Consider the following 19,462-nt stretch of genomic DNA (forward strand, 5'->3'; position numbering starts at 1 on the left):
TTGTGATTCCTACACCATCTTGATTTTCACGTAATTAGATTTATTGAATTTTTTTTTTAGGATATTTTTTTTAATTTATAGATTTACCCGTCTGCAGTTAAAGTGCGTCTTGTTTCAGATGAAATTAAATTGATGTTATAAATGTTATAATTATTATAATGATAATTTTGACGTTAGTGCCGTGGTATAAAAGGAAGTAATGATATGCTGTTTATGATAATTACCTGACTTGTGTCGTAAAATGTTGGGAATGACTCAAATCTCATGGCACTCCATTTATTGAGGCGTGTCACATGACGCGTGTCATCGTTTATCATTCTACATAATTCCATGTGATTCTATACGTCTCCATATGATTCCCCATTGTTCAATGTCATCACATATAATTCACTTTTATTTCATAATTCAAAGCACGCCACATGCTTGCATATTTTGTCATTCAGCATTTTTACATAAATTGCTTATCTCTTTTTTTCTCTGCAAAACAAATATGGGGGCAAAAACCTTGACAAACATAAAATCTGAACAAAACAAAGCCCTAAACACGAATAGAAACTAAGACACTTGCCCTGAATATGAATTAGAAGTAATTACAGTTAAAATTCACAATTATAAACAAAATAAACATCAAGTATATTGAAAATTACAAAACTATTATCATCCCGAGGCCGGTTAACTAGTATAATCTCAAATTCATTACGACTACAATATAAACTTCTCGCTGTGGTGAAGGAAAGGACTTTAGCATCCCAATCAAAAGGTAGATCGAATTATCATTGATGCAAAAACTCATGAAGTGTGCTCCAATAGATGGTGAAAACTTCACGAATCATTGCTCATCTCCCCAACATACTGGGAATTCTCTTTGGCTGAGCAGGCGGCAGAGTTCTCGCCAGTGTGGATTCTTATATGTCTTTTTAAGCTTTGCTTCATTACAAAACGTTTGCCACAAACTGAGCATGATAAAGGTTTCACACCAGTGTGGACTCTTGTGTGGCTGTTTAAATCTGTCTTATGACTGAATTTTTGGCCACAAACTGAGCATGAAAAAGGTTTCTCGCCAGTGTGGACTCTTGTGTGCCTGTTTAAATCTCCCTTATGACTGAATCTTTGGCCACAAACTGAGCATGAAAAAGGTTTCTCGCCGGTGTGCATTCTTGTGTGCTTGTTTAAATCTTCCTTATGAGCAAATTTATGGCCACAAACTGAGCATGGGAAAGGTTTCTCACCAGTGTGGATACTTGTGTGCCTTTTTAAATGCCCGCGCAGAGAGAATTTTTGGCCACAATCTGAGCATGAAAAAGGTTTCTCGCCAGTGTGGATTATTGTGTGCCTTTTTAAATGTCCCCTATCAGAGAATTTTTGGCCACAAACTGAGCATGAATAAGGTTTCTCGCCAGTGTGGATTCTTGTGTGCATCATTAAATGTCCCTTCTGAGAGAATTTTTGTCCACAAACTGAGCATGAAAAAGGTTTCTCACCAGTGTGGATTCTTGTGTGCGATTTTAAACTTCCACTTCGACTAAATCTTTGGCCACAAACCGAGCATGAAAAAGGTTTCTCACCAGTGTGGATTCTCGTGTGCGTTTTTAGAGTTTCCCTCCGAGAGAATTTATGGCCACAATCTGAGCAGGAATATTTTTTCTTCATGTCATCACTATCTGATGGTGGAGCTGCTTGTGACCCTCCACAGTGGTCGCCATCACCTTCTCTGGTCATTTGTTGAGTTGAGCTGCAGCTTGGCGGCTCCGCCCCTTTGCTCACTTCCTGTTGACCCTCATCTAAACTCTTCACAGTAACACCGGTCGATGGCATCTTGAAGGTATCCTCCTCCTCTTTAATGTCGCAGGAGTCTTCTCCTTCTTCTTTAATACAAGGCTGCTCCAGCTCTTCCTCCTCTTTTATGGTGCAAAAACACATCTGCACCATTTGTTCATGCATGTGGTGGAAGACCTCTTTGCCCACATCTTCCTCTTTGATGCATGTGTGCTCTGGCTCCTGCTGCTTTGGACTAATAGCTTCACTAATGTCTGCAAAACAAGGCAAAAACATCTCAATGTATATTAACAATAAAAGTTACAGTTGAAGAGAAACTAACAAATCATATCCAAGGACTTCTTCAATCTACCTATCACACATGATTTTGATAGAATTCTACTAAAAATGGACACTGGAAGAGAATTAGTAAGAGAAAATAGTTCTTTCCTAAGCAAGTACTAACCAACTCTGCGTAACACAACATATGGCTGCAGCCAAAGATCTTCCAGTCGTTGATGACTATGGTCCTCTTCCTTCACGTACTCTGCTGTGGTCCGTGCAAACATTTTCACACTGCAATCACAACACTTGTTCAGCGATGTTTGTCTCACAAAGGTGTCCTTTGGGCAGCGGCGAGCGAGCTATTTATTGAGGTAATTGAATATAGGTTATTCCATATTAATATAATTTCCACGTTGCAGTATTACTCTCGGTACAGCATGTGATGATGGTTCACTTTAAATCCAACTTTCATCGAGGACGCTGCTCAGAGGAACTTTTGTGGCTACTTAACAAAAGACAGTTGTAAATCAACGATAATACCAATAATCAAGCTAAAAATTATAAAGTAAGCACTGTAGTAGCTACCATGCTAATGAAAGCGGCCCGCACTTCCGTACTGCAACCAAGCAGGACTACAAATAACGGTCCTAACATGAAAACTTTTTAGTCGTAACTTACCTTTTTCGTCGTTGCAGTTTTAGTGTAACGAATGTTACCAATTCGCCACTTAAGTTGCGTGTTTATCAAATGGGCGATTAGCTTGTGTTTGAGTGCTTATATCAAGCGCGCTTCCGTAGTCTTTTGTTTACTTCCTGCTTACGCAATGAGGATGTCATTTGAGCTGCTGGGGGGCCCCTGCAGCTGTCAGGCAAAGACAATTCACTTCACTAATTATTAGTTAAATCTCTTAAGAGGGCAGTTTTTATTCGAGTTCATATTTCAAGTCGGGACATCAGGAATTCAGTTGTGATGGCAAAAAGTGGTCATCTGTGAAGGATTGTTAGTGCCTCGACCTGCTTCTTAATGTAGTACCCCACATATACCTTCCGAATAATTCACATTTTATTTCATGACTCAAACCATTCCACATGCTTTCATATTTTGTCATTCAGCATTTCTACACAAATTACTTCATCGGTTTTTACTGCAAATTATGGGGGCAAAAACCTGAACATGAAAAGGTTAACAAAACCCTAAACACGAATAGAAACTAAGCAACTTGCCCTGAATATGAATTAAAAGTAATTACAGTTAAAATCCACAACTAAAAACAAAATAAACATCGTGTAATGAAAATTCCAAAACTACTGTTATCTACTATTATCATCGCGAGGCTGGTTAACTAGTATATTCTCAAATTCATTACGACTACAATATGAACTTCTCACTGTGGTGAAGGAAAGGACTTTAGCATCCCAATCAAAAGGTAGATAGAATTATCATTGATGCAAAAACTCATGAAGTCTGCTCAAATAGAAGGTGAAAACTTCACGAATCATTGCTCATCTCCCCAACATGCTCGGAATTCTCTTTGGCTGAGCAGGCAACAAGGTTCTCACCAGCTAAGCTTTGGTTTGCTACAAATCTTTGGCCACAAACGGAGCATGAAAAAGGTTTCTCATCAGTGTAAATTCTTGTATGCTTGTTTAAATCTCCCATATAACTGAATATTTGGCCACAAAGTGAGCATGAAAAAGCTTTCTCACCAGTGTGGATTCTTGTTTGAAGTCTTAGAGGTCCCCCCCAAGAGAATTTTTGGCCACAAACTGATCACAAAAAAGGTTTCTCACCAGTGTGGGTTCTTGTATGAAGTGTTAGAGTTCGCTTCCGAGCGAATCTTTTGCCACAAACTGAGCATGAAAAAGGTTTCTCACCTGTGTGGATTATTGTGTGCCTTTTTAAATATCTTTCCTCAGAGTATCTTTGACCACAAAATGAGCATGGAAAAGGTTTCTCGCCAGTGTGGATTCTTGTATGAAGTTTAAGAGTTCCCTTCACTGAAAATCTTTGGCCACAAACTGAGCATAAAAAAGGTTTCTCTCCAGTGTGGATTCTTGTATGCATTTTCAAATGTTCCTTCCGAGAGAATTTTTTGCCACAAACTGAGCATGGAAAAAGTTTCTCACCAGTGTGGATTCTTGTGTGACTTTTTAAATAGCCCTCCCAAGCGAATTTTTGGCCGCAATCTGAGCATGAAAAAGGTTTCTCGCCAGTGTGAATTCTCGCGTGCCTTTTTAAATGTCCCCTGTCAGAGAATTTTTGGCCACAAACTGAGCACGGAAAAAGTTTCTCACCAGTGTGGATTCTTGTGTGCCTTTTTAAATATTTTTCCTTAGAGAATTTTTGGCCACAAACTGTGCATGAAAAAGGTTTCTCCCCAGTGTGGGTTCTTGTGTGCTTTTTTAAATATCTTTCCTCAGAGAATTTTTGGCCACAAACTGTGCATGAAAAAGGTTTCTCCCTAGTGTGAATTCTCGTGTGCCTTTTTAAATGTCCCCCGTGAGAGAATTTTTGGCCACAAACTAAGCATGAAAAAGGTTTCTCACCAGTGTGGGTTCTTGTGTGCCTTTTTAAACTTCCCCTTTGAGCAAATTTTTGGCCACAATCTGAGCAGGAATAGCTTTTCGTCACGTCATCACTATCTGATGGTGGAGCTGCTTGTGATCCTCTACAGTGGTCTCCATCACCTTCTCTGGTCATTTGTTGAGTTGAGCTGCAGCTTGGCAGCTCCGCCCTTTTGCTTACATCCTGTTGACCCTCATCTAAACTCTTCACAGCAACACCAGTCAAAGGCATCTTGAAGGTATCCTCCTCCTCTTTAATGTCGCAGGAGTCTTCTCCCTCCTCTTTAATACAAGGCCACTCCGGCTCTTCCTCCTCTTTTACGGTGCAAAAATACGTCTGCACCATTTGTTCATTCAAGTGATGGACTTCTTTGCCCACATCTTCCTCTTTGATGCATGTGTGCTCTGGGTCCTGCTGCTTTGGACGAATAGCTTCACTAATGTCTGCAAAACAAGGCAAACACATCTCAATGTATATTAACAATAAAAGTTACAGTTGAAGAGAAACTAACAAATCATATCCAAGGACTTCTTCAATCTACCTATCACACATGATTTTGATAGAATTCTACTAAAAATGGACACTGGAAGAGAATTAGTAATAGAAAAGAGTTCTTTTCTAAGCAAGTACTGACCAACTCTGTGTAACACAACATATGGCTGCAGCCAAAGATCTTCCAGTTGTTGATGACTATGGTCCTCTTCCTCCACGTACTCTGCTGTGGTCCTTGCAAACATTTTCACACTGCAATCACAACACTTGTTCAACGATGTTTGACTAACAAAGATTTCTTTTGGGCAGCGGCGAGCGAGCTATTTGTTGAGGTAATTGAGTAAAGGTTATTCCATAGTAATATAATTTCCACGTTGCAGTATTACTCTCGGTACGGCATGTGATGATGGCTCACTTTAAATCCAACTTTCATCGAGGACGCTGCTCAGAGGAACTTTTGTGTCTACTTGAAAAAAGACAGTAGTAAATCAACGATAATACCAATAATCAAGCTAAAAATTATAAAGTAAACACTGTAGTAGCTACCATGCTAATGAAAGCGGCCCGCACTTCTACGGTGCAACCAAGCAGTACTACAAATAACGGTGCTATTTGATAACTTAGGTCCGCAGTCGTAACTTACCTCTTTCGTCGTTGCAGTTTTAGTGTAACGAATGTTACCAATTCACCACTTAAGTTGCGTGTTTATCTGATGCAGCCAAATAGGCGATTAGCTTCTGTTTGAGTGCTCGTACCAAGCGCTTCTGTAGTCTTGTTTACTTCCTGTTTACGTAATGATGATGTCATTTGAGAGAGGTCCCGGACGCCCTCTAGCGAAGGACCGAGGGACGTTTAATGTTCTTGTTGCCCAGCAAACAAAATAACATTGCGTGCAAAAAAATAATAATATGCATAGCTGCATGAAAAAGTGATGCTTCAGTTGAAAAGAACCAGCACAAAAATAATTAGAGACATCAGGAATTCAGTTATGATGGCAAAAAGTGGTCATCTGTGAAGGATTGTCAGTGCCTCGGCCTGCTTCTTAATGTAGTACCCCACACATAAATTCCGAATAATACACATGTTATTTAATGACTCAAACCATTCCACGTTTACATATTTTGTCATTCAGCATTTCTACACAAATTACTTCATCTATTTTTACTGCAAAACAAATATGGGGGCGAAAACCTGAACAAGAAAAGGTTAACAAAGCCCTAAACACGAATAGAAACTAAGCAACTCGCCCTGAATATGAATTAAAAGTAATTACAGTTAAAATCCACAACTAAAAACAAAATTAACATCAAGTGTAATGAAAATAATAAAACTATTATCATCGCGAGGCTGGTTAACTAGTATATTCTCAAATTCATTACGACGAAAATATGACCTTCTCACTGTGGTGAAGGAAAAGAGTTCAGCATCCCAATCAAAAGGTACATAGAATTGCCATTGGTGCAAAAACTTATGAAGTCTGCTCAAATACAAGGCGAAAACTTCACAAATCATTGCGAATCATCTCCCCAACACACTCTGAATTCTCTTTGGCTGAGCAGGCAACAAGGTTCTCGCCAGCTAAGCTTTGCTACAAATCTTTGGCCACAAACGGAGCATGAAAAAGGTTTCTCATCAGTGTAAATTCTTGTATGCTTGTTTAAATCTCCCTTATGACTGAATATTTGGCCACAAACTGAGCGTGAAAAAGCTTTCTCACCAGTGTGGATTCTTGTTTGAAATCTTAGCGTTCGCCCCCAAGAGAATTTTTGGCCACAAACTGATCACAAAAAAGGTTTCTCACCAGTGTGGGTTCTTGTATGAAGTGTTAGAGTTCGCTTCCGAGCGAATCTTTTGCCACAAACTGAGCATGAAAAAGGTTTCTCACCAGTGTGGGTTCTTGTGTGCCATTTTAAATATGCCTTCTCAGAGAATCTTCGACCACAAATTGAGCATGGAAAAGGTTTCTCACCAGTGTGGATTCTTGTATGAAGTGTAAGAGTTCTCTTCTCAGAGAATTGTTGGCCACAAACTGAGCATAAAAAAGGTTTCTCTCCAGTGTGGATTTTTGTATGCGATTTCAAATATCCCTTCCGAGAGAATTTTTGGCCACAAACTGAGCATGGAAAAAGTTTCTCACCAGTGTGGATTATTGTGTGCCTTTTTAAAAGGTGCCCCCAAGCGAATTTTTGGCCGCAATCTGAGCATGAAAAAGGTTTCTCGCCAGTGTGAATTCTCGTGTGCCTTTTTAAACGTCCCCCGTCAAAGAATTTTTGGCCACAAACTGAGCATGTAAAATGTTTCTCACCAGTGTGGATTCTTGTGTGCCTTTTTAAATTTCCCCTCCGTGAGAATATTTGGCCACAAACTGAGCATGAAAACGGTTTCTCACCTGTGTGGATTCTTGTGTGAATTGTTAGAGTTCCCTTCCCTGAACATCTTTGGCCACAAACTGAGCATGAAAAAGGTTTCTCACCAGCGTGGGTTCTTGTGTGCTCTTTTAAATATCTTTCCTCAGAGAATTTTTGGCCGCAATCTGAGCATGAAAAAGGTTGCTCGGCAGTGTGAATTCTCGTGTGCCTTTTTAAATGTCCCCCGTGAGAGAAATTTTGGCCACAAAATGAGCATGAAAAATGTTTCTCTCCAGTGTGGATTCTTGTGTGCTTTTTTAAATTGCCCTCCTCAGAAAATAATTGCCCACAAAGTGAGCATGAAAAGGGTTTCTCACCAGTGTGGATTCTTGTGTGCCTTTTTAAATTTCCCCTCCGTGAGAATTTTTGGCCACAAACTGAGCATGAAAACGGTTTCTCACCTGTGTGGATTCTTGTGTGAATTGTTAGAGTTACCTTGCCTGAACATCTTTGGCCACAAACTGAGCATGAAAAAGGTTTCTCACCAGCGTGGGCTCTTGTGTGCTTTTTTAAACTTCCCCTGTGAGCAAATTCTTGGCCACAATCTGAGCAGGGAGAGTTTTTTGTCACGTCATCACTATCTGATGGTGGAGCTGCTTGTGATCCTCCACAGTGGTCTCCATTACCTTCTATGGTCATTTGTTGACTTGAGCTGCAGCTTGGCGGCTCCACCCCTTTGATCACCTCGCCTTGACCCTCATCTAAACTCTTCACAGCAACACCAGTCAATGGTATCTTGAAGGTATCCTCCTCCTCTTTAATACAAGGCCACTCCGGCTCGTCCTCCTCTTTTATGGTGCAAAGGAACGTCTGCACCATTTGTTCATTCAAGTGGTGGACTTCTTCGCCCACATCTTCCTCTTTAATGCATGTGCGCTCCGGCTCCGGATGCTTAGGACGAATATCTTCACTGGTGTCTGCAAAACAAGGCAAACACACATCAATGTATATTACAATAAAAGTTACAGTTGAGGAGAAACTGACAACTCATATCCATGGACTTCTTCAATCTACCTATCACACATGATTTCGATAGAATTCTACTAAAAAATTGACACTGGAAGAGAATTCGTAATAGAAAATAGTTCTTTTCTAAGCAACTACTAACCAACTCTGCGTAACACAACATATGGCTGCAGCCAAAGATCTTCCAGTCGTCCACGACTATGGTCCTCTTCCTCCACGTACTCTGCTGCGGTCCTTGCAAACATTTTCACACTGCAATCATATCATGACGGCTCATTTGAGATCCAACTTTCATCGAGGACGCTGCTCAGAGAAACTTTTGTGTCTACTTAACAAACGTGTCTACTTGAAAAAAGACAGTTGTAAATCAACGATAATACCAATAATCAAGCTAAATATCATAAAGTAAGCACTGTAATAGCTACCATGCTAATGAAAGCGGCCCGCACTTCAGTACTGCAACCAAGCAGTACTACAAATAACGGTCCTAACATGAAAACTTGGGTCCGCAGTCGTAACTTACCTCTTTCGTCGTTGTCGTGTAACTAATGTTACCGATTCACCACTTACGTCTTTCGTCGTTGTAGTGTAGCTGTTACCGAGTCACTACGTAAGTTGCGTGTTTATCTGATGCAGCCAAATAGGCGATTGGCTTCTTTTTTAAGTGCGTATACCAAGAGCGCTTCCGTAGTCATCGGATTTTTTCCTGCTTACGTAATGATGATGTCATTTGAGAGAGGTCCCGGATGCCCTCTACCGAAGTACCGTGGAACGTTTAATGTCGTTGTTGCCCAGCAAACAAACCAACATTGCGTGCAAAAACAATGTGCACGTTTTCCCCAAAAACTGTAGAAGTGTCTGTATGCTATTTATCAGCAAAATCTCTTAAGACGGCAGTTCTTATTAGTTTGTTTTAGTTTAATGACAAATAAAAACAAGGCATTGTATTACAATACTGAAAACAAAGTGATGCTTCTCTTGAAAAGAACCAGCACAAAAATAGTTAATTCAAGTAAAATGTGCATTCATATTTCAAGTCGAGACATCGGGAATGCAGTTATGACGGCAAAAAGTGGCCATCTATCAAGGATTTTCAGTGCCTCGACCTGCTTCTTAATGTAGTACCCCACACATACCTTCCGAATAATTCCCATTTTATTTCATGACTCAAAGCATTCCACATGCTTTCATATTTTGGCATTCAGCATTTCTACACAAATGACTTCATCTGTTTTTACTACAAATTATGGGGGCAAAAACCTGAACATGAAAAGGTTAACAAAACCCTAAACACGAATAGAAACTAAGCAACTTGCCCTGAATATGAATCAAAAGGAATTACAGTTAAAATCCACAACTAAAAACAAAATAAACATCAAGAATAATGAAAATTACAAAACTATTATCATCGTGAGGCCGGTTAACGAGTATATTCTCAAATTCATGACAACTCTTGAATCTTGAAATATGAACGTGGTGAAGGAAAGGAGTTCAGCATCCCAATCAAAAGGTAGAATTATCATTGATGCAAAAACTCATGACGTCTGCTCAAATAGAAGGTGAAAACTTCACGAATCATTGCTCATCTCCCCAACATGCTCGGAATTCTCTTTGGCTGAGCAGGCAACAGGGTTCTCGCCAGTGTGGAGACTTATATGACTTTTTAAGCTTTGCTTCGCTACAAATCCTTTGCCACAAACTGAGCATGAAAAAGGGTTTTCACCTGTGTGGATTCTTGTGTGCTTTATCAAGTATTTATTCCGAGCGAATAATTGGCCACAAACTAAGCATGAATAAGGTTTCTCACCAGTGTAGATTCTTGTGTGAATTGTTAGCGCTCCCTTCCCTGAAAATATTTGGCCACAAACTGAGCATGAAAAAGGTTTCTCACCATTGTGGGTTCTTTTGTGCCTTTTTAGATTTCCCCCCCGAGAGAATTTTTGGCCACAAACTGAGCATGAAAACGATTTCTCTCCAGAGTGAATTTTTGTATGCGTTATCAAATATGCCTTCCGAGAGAATTTTTGGCCACAAACTGAGCATGAAAAGGGTTTCTCACCACTGTGGGTTCTTGTGTGCCTTTTTAAACTTCCGATTTGAGCAAATGTTTTGCCACAATCTGAGCATGAAAAAGGTTTCTCCCCAGTGTGGATTCTTGTGTGAATTGTTAAAGTCCTCTTCTCTGAGAACGTTTGGCCACAAACTGAGCATGAAAAGGGTTTCTCACCAGTGTGGATTCTTGTGTGCTTTTTTAATTGTCCGCCCCGAGAGAATTTTTGCCTACAAACTGAGCATGAAAAGGGTTTCTCACCGATGTGGGTTCTTGTGTGCCTTTTTAAATGTCCCTTCTCAGAGAATTTTTGCCCACAAACTGAGCATGAAAAGGGTTTCTCACCAGTGTGGGTTCTTGTGTGCCTGTTTAAACTTCCCCTTTTAGCAAATGTTTTGCCACAATCTGAGCAGGAAAAGTTTTTCGTCACACCATCACTATCTAATGGTTGAGGTGCTTGTGATCCTCCACAGTGGTCTCCATCATCTTTTCGAGTCATTTGTTGACTTGAGCTGCAGCTTGGAGACTCCACGCCTTTGCTCACCTCATGTTGACCCTCGTCTAAACTCTTCACAGGAACTCCGGTCGATGGCATATTGAAAGTATCCTCCTCCTCTTTAATGTCGCAGGAGTCTTCTCGCTCCTCTTTAATACAAGGCCGCTCCGGCTCTTCCTCTTTTATGGTGCAAAGTAACGTGGGCACCATTTGTTCATTCAAGTGGTGGACCTCTTTGCCCACATCTTCCTCTTTAATGAATGTGCGCTCCGGCTCCTGATGCTTAGGGCGAATAGCTTCACTAATGTCTACAAAACAAGGCAAAGATATATCAATGTATATTAACAATAAAAGTTACAGTTGAGGAGAAACTGACAAATCATATCCAAGGACTTCTTCAATCTACCTATCACACATGATTTCGATAGAATTCTACTAAAAAATGGACACTGGAAGAGAATTTGTAATAGAAAAGAGTTCTTTTCTAAGCAAGTACTAACCAACTCTGTGTAACACAACATATGGCTGCAGCCAAAGATCTTCCAGTCGTCCACGACTATGGTCCTCTTCCTCCACGTACTCTGCTGCGGTCCTTGCAAACATTTTCACACTGCAATCCTATGATGGCTCATTTGAGATCCAACATTCATCGAGGACGTTGCTCAGAGGAACTTTTGTGTCTACTTGAAAAAAGACAGTAGTAAATCAACGATAATACCAATAATCAAGCTAAATGTTAGATAAATTGTATATATATGTTATCATGCGTTCTCTAATGAGTAGTTTATTGATAATATGATTGCACAGAATGCTTTGCGAAAAACAACACGTCAAACGATGCTGTCTGGAATTTCCTGACCTTCTATACCTCTGGGAATCCAAGAAAGTTGTTGATAGCTCAAACTATTTTGTTGATGTCTGCACATAACATTTTGTCCTTGCATTCTTTTCTCATAACATCTTGTCTGTGACTTCTTGTGTCACATAACATTTTGTCCTTGCATTCTTTTTGTTTCTCATAACATCTTGTCTGTGACTTCTTGGTCCACATAACATCTTGTCCTTGCATTCTTCTTCTTCTCCCCTCCCCTTAGGCCCTAAGGCTTAGGGGCTAGTCTCACATTGTGGGTAGGGCATTCCAAATAATAAGAGCGAAGAGTGCAAACAGATTTTTAGTGTAGTCAGATTGCTGTAAATCTGAATGCACTCCTCGCGAGAAAAAACTCAATAATCTGCCTCACTTGTTTTGTCTGCTGAGCCTTTTCTTTTATACCGATATTCAGTCAGAGAATTAACCTGACACTAACTATCTCATTAGCTACCATGCTAATGAAAGCGGCCCGCACTTCTACGGTGCAACCAAGCAGTACTACAAATAACGGTGCTAATATGATAACTTGGGTCCGCAGTCGTAACTTACCTCTTTAGTCGTTGCAGTTTTAGTGTAACTAATGTTACCGATTCACAACATAAGTCGCGTGTTTATCTGATGCAGCCAAATAGGCGATTAGCTTCTGTTTGAGTGCTTATACCAAGCGCGTTTCCGTAGTCTTTGGTTTACTTCCTGCTTACGTAATGATGATGTCATTTGAGAGAGGTCCCGGATGCCCTCTAGCGACGGATCGTGGGACGTTTAATGTTGTTGTTGCCCAGCAAACAAACCAACATTGCGTGGAAAACAAAGAAAAATTGTGCACGTTTTCCAAAATTAAAAACCAACTCGAATAGATTTTAAATTGAAATCACTCGCAGTTGTGTGGAAATGTCTGTAGGCTACCGAAGTATATTTGTACTCTGCCCCTATTTCTTTACGTTTACCTCGTAAGTTTAGTTTCAGTAATGTATATTAGATACGACACAGAATATAGAACGGCCAGAAAAGAACGAGTAGATGACCATATAAGGGCTGCAGAACGAACAACTGCTGGGGGGGCCCTGCAGCTGTCAGGCAAAGACAATTCACTCCACTACTTATTAGTAAAATCTCTTAAGAGGGCAGTTTTTATTTGAGTTCATATTTCAAGTCGAGACATCAGGAATTCAGTTATGATGGCAAAAAGTGGTCATCTGTGAAGGATTGTTAGTGCCTCGGCCTGCCCCTCAATGTAGTACCCCACACATACATTCCGAATAATTCACATTTTATTTCATGACTCAAACCATTCCACGTTTTCATATTTTGTCATTCAGCATTTCTACACAAATTGCTTCATCTATTTTCACTGCAAAACAAATATGGGGGCAAAAACCTGAACATGAAAATGTTAACAAACCCCTAAACACTAATAGAAACTAAGCAACTCGCCCTGAATATGAATTAAAAGTAATTACAGTTGAAATCCACAACTAAAAAAACAAAATAAACATCAAGTATAATGAAAATTACAAAACTATTATCATCCCGACACTGGTTAACTATTATATTCTCAAATTCATTTCGACGAAAATATGAACTCCTCACTGTGGTGAAGGAAAGGAGTTCAGCATCCTATTGAAAAGGTAGATCGAATTATCATTGATGCAAAAACTCATGAAGTCTGCTCAAATAGAAGGTGAAAACTTCAGGAATCATTGCTCATCTCCCCAACATGCTCGGAATTCTCTTTGGCTGAGCAGGCAACAGGGTTCTCGCCAGTGTGGAGACTTATATGACTATTTAAGCTTTGCTTCGCTGCAAATCTTTTGCCACAAACTGAGCATGAAAAACGTTTCTCACCAGTGTGGACTCTTGTGTGGCTGGTTAATTCTGTCTTCTGACTGAACTTTTGGCCACAAACTGAGCATGAATAAGGTTTCTCACCAGTGTGGGTTCTTGTGTGCCTTTTTAGATATTCCCTCCGAGAGAATTTTTGGCCACAAACTGAGCATGAAAATGATTTCTCACCAGTGTGGGTTCTTGTGTGATTTTTTAAATTGCCTAGCTGAGAGAATTTTTGCCCACAAACTGAGCATGAAAAGGGTTTCTCACCAGTGTGGATTCTTGTATGAAGTATTAGAGTTCCCATCTGAGTGAATTTCCTGCCACAAACTGAGCATGAAAAAGCTTTCTCACCAGTGTGGACTGTTGTGTGCCTTTTTAAGGAGTGCTTGTGACTGAATAATTGGCCACAAACTGTGCATGAAAAAGGTTTCTCCCCAGTGTGGGTTCTTGTGTGCGTTTTTAAACAGCTTTCCTCAAAGAATCCTTTGCCACAAACTGAGCATGAAAAAGGTTTCTCCCCAGTGTGGGTTCTTGTGTGCCTTTTTAAACAGCCTTCCTCAGAGAATCCTTTGCCACAAACTGAGCATGAAAAAGGGTTTACACCTGTGTGGATTATTGTGTGCTTTATCAAGTATTTATTCCGAGCGAATAATTGGCCACAAACTAAGCATGAATAAGGTTTCTCACCAGTGTGGATTCTTGTGTGAATTGTTAGAGCTCCCTTCCATAAAAATCTTTGGCCGCAATCTGAGCATGAAAAAGGTTTCTCACTAGTGTGAATTCTCGTGTGCTTTTTTAAACTTCCCCCCACAGAGAATTTTTTACCACAATCTGAGCATGAAAAAGGTTTCTCACCAGTGTGGATTCTTTTGTGCTTGTTTAAATCTCTCTTATGACTGAATTTCTGGCCACAAACTGAGCATGAAAAAGATTTCTCACTAGTGTGAATTCTCGTGTGCCTTTTTAAACTTCCCCCCACAGAGAATTTTTTACCACAAATTGAGCATGAATAAGGTTTCTCACCAGTGTGGATTCTTGTGTGAATTGTTAGAGCTCCCTTCCCTGAACATTTTTGGCCGCAATCTGAGCATGAAAAAGGTTTCTCACCAGTGTGGATTCTTTTGTGCTTGTTTAAATCTCTCTTATGACAGAATTTCTGGCCACAAACTGAGCATGAAAAAGGTTTCTTACCAGTGTGGGTTCTTGTGTGCCTTTCTAGATGTTCCCTCCGAGAGAATTTTTGGCCACAAACTGAGCATGAAAAAGGTTTCTCACCAGTGTGGGTTCTTGTGTGCCTTTCTAGATGTTCCCTCCGAGAGAATTTTTGGCCACAAACTGAGCATGAAAAAGGTTTCTCACCAGCGTGGGTTCTTGTGTGCTTTTTTAAACTTCCCCTTCGAGCAAATTTTTGGCCACAATCTGAGCAGGGAGAGTTTTTCGTCACGTCATCACTATCTGATGATGGAGCTGCTTGTGATCCTCCACAGTGGTCTCCATCACCTTCTCTGGTCATTTGTTGACTTGAGCTGCAGCTTGGAGGCTCCACCCCTTTGATCACCTCATGTTGACCCTCATCTAAACTCTTCACAACAACACCAGTCAATGGCATCTTGAAGGTATCCTCCTCCTCTTTAATACAAGGCCGCTCCGGCTCTTCCTCCTCTTTTATGGTGCAAAGAAACGTCTGCACCATTTGTTCTTTTATGTGGTGGACAAGCTCTTTGCCATCTTCCTCTTTAATGCATGTGTGCTCTGGCTCCTGATGCTTAGGACGAATAGCTTCACTGATGTCTGCAAAACAAGGCAAACACACATCAATGTATATTACAATAAAAGTTACAGTTGAGGAGAAACTGACAAATCATATCCAAGGACTTCTTCAATCTACCTATCACACATGATTTCGATAGAATTCTACTACAAAATGGACACTGGAAGAGAATTCGTAATAGAAAATAGTTCTTTTCTAAGCAACTACTAACCAACTCTGCGTAACACAACATATGGCTGCAGCCAAAGAGCTTCCAGTCGTCGACGACTATGGTCCTCTTCCTCCACGTACTTTGCTGCGGTCCTTGCAAACATTTTTACACTGCAATCATATGATGGCTCATTTGAGATCCAACATTCATCGAGGACGCTGCTCAGAGGAACTTTTGTGTCTACTTGAAAAAAGACAGTAGTAAATCAACGATAATACCAATAATCAAGCAAATTATCATAAAGTAAGCACTGTGGTAGCTACCATGCTAATGAAAGCGGCCCGCACTTCTACACTGCAACCAAGCAGTACTACAAATAACGGTGCTAATATGATAACTTAGGTCCGCAGTCGTTACTTACCTCTTTGGTCGTTGCAGTTTTAGTGTAACTAATGTTACCGATTCACAACATAAGTTGCGTGTTTATCTGATGCAGCCAAATAGGCGATTTAGCTTCTGTTTGAGTGCTTATACCAAGTGCGTTTCCGTAGTCTTTGGTTTACTTCCTTGTTACGTAATGATGTCATTTGAGAGGTCCCGGATGCCCTCTAGCGAAGGACCGTGGGTTGTTTCATGTTCTTGTTGCTCAGCAAACAAAACATTGCGTGCAACAAAAAAAAAATGTGCATGTTTTCCCAAAAAACTGTAGAAATGTCTGTATGCTACTTATTAGTAAAATCTCTTAAAGAGGGCAGTTCTTATTGGTTTGTGTTGGTTTACATAGTGCGGCTGTTGAGTTAAATTCCTAATGGCCATGATACAGAATGCAATAATTAAAGGTGAATCAATTTGTATTACAATACTGAGAAAAAGTGATGCTACTCTTGAAAAGAACCAGCACAAAAATATTAATATTTCAAGTCGAGACATCAGGAATTCAGTTATGATGGCAAAAAGTGGTCATCTGTGAAGGATTGTCAGTGCCTCAACCTGCTTCTTAATGTAGTACCCCACACATACCTTCCGAATAATTCACATTTTATTTCACGATTCAAAGCATTCCACATGCTTTCATATTTTGTCATTCAGCATTTCTACACAAATTGCTTCATCTATTTTCACTGCAAAACAAATATGGGGGCAAAAACCTGAACATGAAAAGATTAACAAAACCCTAAACACGAAAAGAAACTAAGCAACTGGCCCTGAATATGATTTAAAAGTTAAAATCCACAACTAAAAACAAAATAAACATCAAGTATAATGAACATTACAAAACTATTATCATCCCGACGCCGGTTAACTAGTATATTCTCAAATTCATTCCGACGAAAATATGAACTTCTCACTGTGGTGAAGGAAAAGGGTTCAGCATCCCAATCAAAAGGTAAATAGAGTTGCCATTGATGCAAAAACTCATGAAGTCTCAAATAGAAGGTGAAAACTTCGCAAATTATTGCTCATCTCCCCAACACACTCGGAATTCTCTTTTGCTGAGCAGGCAACAGGGTTCTCGCCAGTGTGGACTTTTTAAGCTTTGCTTCGCTTCAAATCTTGTATGAAGCGTTAAGAGTTCCCCTCCAAGACAATTTTTGGCCACAAACTGAGCATGGAAAATGTTTCTCACCAGTGTGGATTATTGTGTGCCTTTTTAAATTTTCACACTTTGACATATTTGGCCACAGAGCATGAAAAAGGTCTCTCCAGTGTGGATTCTTGTGTGTGTTATTAAATGTCCTTCCTGAGAGAATTTTTGGCCACAAACTGAGCATGAAAAAGGTTTCCCAACAATGTGGCTACTTGTGTGAACTTTTAAACTATCCCTTCGAGTGAATTTTTGGCCACAATCTGAGCATGAAAAAGGTTTCTCACCAGTGTGGACGCTTGTGTGCCTGTTTAAATCTAACTTACGACTGAATCTTTGGCCACAAACTGAGCATGGAAAAAGGTTCCCAACAATGTGGCTACTTGCGTGAAATTTTAAACTATCCCTTCGAGTGAATTTTTGGCCACAATCTGAGCATGAAAAAGGTTTCTCGCCAGTGTGGGTTCTCGTGTGCCTTTTTAAGGTTTCCTTCCGACTGAATCTTTGGCCACAAACTGAGCATGAAAAAGGTTTCTCTCCAGTGTGGATTCTTGCGTGTGATTTTAAATGTCCCCCGTCAGAGAATTTTAGCCCACAAACTGAGCATGAAAAGGGTTTCTCACCAGTGTGGATTCTTTTGTGCTTGTTTAAATCTCCCTTATGACTGAATTTTTGGCCACAAACTGAGCATGAAAAAGGTTTCTCACCAGTGTGGACGCTTGTGTGAAATTTTAAACTATCACTTCGAGAGAATCTTTGGCCACAATCTGAGCATGAAAAAGGTTTCTCGCCAGTGTGGCTTCTCGTGTGCCTTTTTAAGGTTTCCTTCCAATTGAAACTTTGGCCACAAACTGAGCATGAAAAATGTTCCTGTCCAGTGTGGATTCTTGTGTGCCTTTTTAAATGTCCCCCCTCAGAGAATTTTTGCCCACAAACTGAGCATGAAAAGGGTTTCTCACCAGTGTGGGTTCTTGTGTGCCTTTTTAAACTTCCCCTTTGAGTAAATTTTTGGCCACAATCTGAGCAGGAATAGCTTTTCGTCACGTCATCACTATCTGATGGTGGAGCTGCTTGTGATCCTCTACAGTGGTCTCCATCACCTTCTCTGGTCATTTGTTGAGTTGAGCTGCAGCTTGGCAGCTCCGCCCTTTTGCTTACATCCTGTTGACCCTCATCTAAACTCTTCACAGCAACACCAGTCAAAGGCATCTTGAAGGTATCCTCCTCCTCTTTAATGTCGCAGGAGTCTTCTCCCTCCTCTTTAATACAAGGCCGCTCCAGCTCTTCCTCTTTTATGGTGCAAAGTAACGTGGGCACCATTTGTTCATTCAAGTGGTAGACCTCTTTGCCCACATCTTCCTCTTTAATACAAGTCCGCTCTGGCTCTTCCTCCTCTTTTATGGTGCAAAGAAACTTCTGCACCATTTGTTCATTCATGTGGTGGACCTCTTTGCGCACATCTTCCTCTTTAATGCATTTTTGCTCTGGCTCCTGCTGCTTAGGACAAAGAGCTTCACTGATGTCTGCAAAACAAGGCAAAGACATATTAATGTATATTAACAATGAAAGTTACAGTAGAAGAGAAACTGGCAAATCCTATACAAGGACTTCTTCAATCCCCCTATCACACAAGATTTTGATGAACGCTCCAAGAGGATTCATAATAGAAAATAATTATTTTCTAAGCAAGTACTAACCAACTCTGCGTAACACAACATATGGCTGCAGCCAAAGATCTTCCAGTCGACGACGACTATGGTCCTCTTCCTCCACGTACTCTGCTGTGGTCCTTGCAAACATTTTCACACTGCAATCACAACACTTGTTCAACGATGTTTGTCTCACAAAGGTGTCCTTTGGGCACCGGCGAGCGAGCTAATTGTTGAGGTAATTGAATAAAAGTTATTCCATATTAATGTAATTTCCACGTTACAGTATTACTCTTGGTAGCACTGTGGTAGCTACCATGCTAATGAAAGCGGCTCGCACTTCTACACTGCAACCAAGCAGTACTACAAATAACAGTGCTGATATGATAACTTAGGTCCGCAGTCGTAACTTACCTATTTCGTCGTTGCAGTTTTAGTGTCACTAATGTTATCAATTCACCACATAAGTTGTGTTTTTCTGATTCAATCAAATGGATTAGCTTCTGTTTTGAGTGCTTATACCGAGTGTTTCCGTAGTCTTCGGGTTACTTCCTGTTTACGTAATGATGATGTCATTTGAAGAAGGTC

The 19,462-nt window shown here is 40.3% G+C and overlaps 5 protein-coding genes and 1 pseudogene across 9 annotated transcripts; all 6 read right to left on the reverse strand.

Moving 5' to 3' along the window:
- Positions 1 to 363: 363 nt before the first annotated feature.
- Positions 364 to 19,400, reverse strand: LOC148391923 (uncharacterized). 3 transcript variants are annotated; one of them, XM_088387628.1, is made up of 3 exons: positions 19,289 to 19,400; positions 2,222 to 2,331; positions 364 to 2,030 (listed from the first exon to the last, which is right to left on the reverse strand). In XM_088387628.1, exons 2-3 carry the CDS (start codon positions 2,322 to 2,324, stop codon positions 823 to 825), a joined length of 1,311 nt encoding a protein of 436 aa, XP_088243754.1. In that variant the 5' UTR covers positions 2,325 to 2,331; positions 19,289 to 19,400; the 3' UTR covers positions 364 to 822. The 3 variants fall into 3 exon arrangements, with proteins under 3 accessions (XP_088243754.1, XP_088243753.1, XP_088243752.1); XM_088387627.1 differs by lacking the exon at positions 19,289 to 19,400 and adding an exon at positions 5,741 to 5,847; XM_088387626.1 differs by lacking the exon at positions 19,289 to 19,400 and adding an exon at positions 2,719 to 2,838.
- LOC148391924 (uncharacterized) lies at positions 2,941 to 5,879 on the reverse strand. Its single transcript, XM_088387625.1, has 3 exons — positions 5,741 to 5,879; positions 5,240 to 5,349; positions 2,941 to 5,048 (listed from the first exon to the last, which is right to left on the reverse strand). The coding sequence occupies exons 2-3, from the start codon at positions 5,340 to 5,342 to the stop codon at positions 3,811 to 3,813; spliced, it is 1,341 nt and encodes a 446-aa protein (XP_088243751.1). The 5' UTR covers positions 5,343 to 5,349; positions 5,741 to 5,879; the 3' UTR covers positions 2,941 to 3,810.
- Positions 6,164 to 9,189, reverse strand: LOC148391925 (uncharacterized). Its single transcript, XM_088387620.1, has 3 exons — positions 8,995 to 9,189; positions 8,614 to 8,723; positions 6,164 to 8,422 (listed from the first exon to the last, which is right to left on the reverse strand). Exons 2-3 carry the CDS (start codon positions 8,714 to 8,716, stop codon positions 6,879 to 6,881), a joined length of 1,647 nt encoding a protein of 548 aa, XP_088243746.1. The 5' UTR covers positions 8,717 to 8,723; positions 8,995 to 9,189; the 3' UTR covers positions 6,164 to 6,878.
- LOC148391926 (uncharacterized) lies at positions 9,379 to 16,150 on the reverse strand. Of its 2 annotated transcripts, none has more exons than XM_088387624.1 (3): positions 16,062 to 16,150; positions 11,518 to 11,627; positions 9,379 to 11,325 (listed from the first exon to the last, which is right to left on the reverse strand). In XM_088387624.1, exons 2-3 carry the CDS (start codon positions 11,618 to 11,620, stop codon positions 10,040 to 10,042), a joined length of 1,389 nt encoding a protein of 462 aa, XP_088243750.1. In that variant the 5' UTR covers positions 11,621 to 11,627; positions 16,062 to 16,150; the 3' UTR covers positions 9,379 to 10,039. The 2 variants fall into 2 exon arrangements, with proteins under 2 accessions (XP_088243750.1, XP_088243749.1); XM_088387623.1 differs by lacking the exon at positions 16,062 to 16,150 and adding an exon at positions 12,438 to 12,988.
- On the reverse strand, positions 13,142 to 16,198 carry LOC148391927 (uncharacterized; annotated as a pseudogene). Its single transcript, XR_015860939.1, has 3 exons — positions 16,062 to 16,198; positions 15,701 to 15,810; positions 13,142 to 15,509 (listed from the first exon to the last, which is right to left on the reverse strand). The product of XR_015860939.1 is annotated as an uncharacterized LOC148391927 (transcript).
- On the reverse strand, positions 16,662 to 19,429 carry LOC148391928 (uncharacterized). Its single transcript, XM_088387622.1, has 3 exons — positions 19,289 to 19,429; positions 18,923 to 19,032; positions 16,662 to 18,748 (listed from the first exon to the last, which is right to left on the reverse strand). The coding sequence occupies exons 2-3, from the start codon at positions 19,023 to 19,025 to the stop codon at positions 17,292 to 17,294; spliced, it is 1,560 nt and encodes a 519-aa protein (XP_088243748.1). The 5' UTR covers positions 19,026 to 19,032; positions 19,289 to 19,429; the 3' UTR covers positions 16,662 to 17,291.
- Positions 19,430 to 19,462: the final 33 nt, after the last annotated feature.

Source organism: Syngnathus floridae, chromosome 10, assembly GCF_059516105.1.
Source record: "Syngnathus floridae isolate MCC-2025c chromosome 10, RoL_Sflo_1.0, whole genome shotgun sequence".
Taxonomy (NCBI): Eukaryota; Metazoa; Chordata; class Actinopteri; order Syngnathiformes; family Syngnathidae; genus Syngnathus; species Syngnathus floridae.

What these genes read in the sequence shown, in the direction of transcription:
- LOC148391923 (XM_088387628.1), bottom strand. Translation starts at nt 2,324, where the DNA reads ATGTTTGCACGGACCACAGCAGAGTACGTGAAGGAAGAGGACCATAGT. An exon ending in TGTTGTGTTACGCAGAGTTG is followed by an intron (nt 2,031 to 2,221) that starts GTTAGTACTTGC and finishes CTTGTTTTGCAG; the next exon opens with ACATTAGTGAAGCTATTAGT.
- LOC148391924 (XM_088387625.1), bottom strand. Translation starts at nt 5,342, where the DNA reads ATGTTTGCAAGGACCACAGCAGAGTACGTGGAGGAAGAGGACCATAGT. An exon ending in TGTTGTGTTACACAGAGTTG is followed by an intron (nt 5,049 to 5,239) that starts GTCAGTACTTGC and finishes CTTGTTTTGCAG; the next exon opens with ACATTAGTGAAGCTATTCGT.
- LOC148391925 (XM_088387620.1), bottom strand. Translation starts at nt 8,716, where the DNA reads ATGTTTGCAAGGACCGCAGCAGAGTACGTGGAGGAAGAGGACCATAGT. An exon ending in TGTTGTGTTACGCAGAGTTG is followed by an intron (nt 8,423 to 8,613) that starts GTTAGTAGTTGC and finishes CTTGTTTTGCAG; the next exon opens with ACACCAGTGAAGATATTCGT.
- LOC148391926 (XM_088387624.1), bottom strand. Translation starts at nt 11,620, where the DNA reads ATGTTTGCAAGGACCGCAGCAGAGTACGTGGAGGAAGAGGACCATAGT. An exon ending in TGTTGTGTTACACAGAGTTG is followed by an intron (nt 11,326 to 11,517) that starts GTTAGTACTTGC and finishes CTTGTTTTGTAG; the next exon opens with ACATTAGTGAAGCTATTCGC.
- LOC148391928 (XM_088387622.1), bottom strand. Translation starts at nt 19,025, where the DNA reads ATGTTTGCAAGGACCACAGCAGAGTACGTGGAGGAAGAGGACCATAGT. An exon ending in TGTTGTGTTACGCAGAGTTG is followed by an intron (nt 18,749 to 18,922) that starts GTTAGTACTTGC and finishes CTTGTTTTGCAG; the next exon opens with ACATCAGTGAAGCTCTTTGT.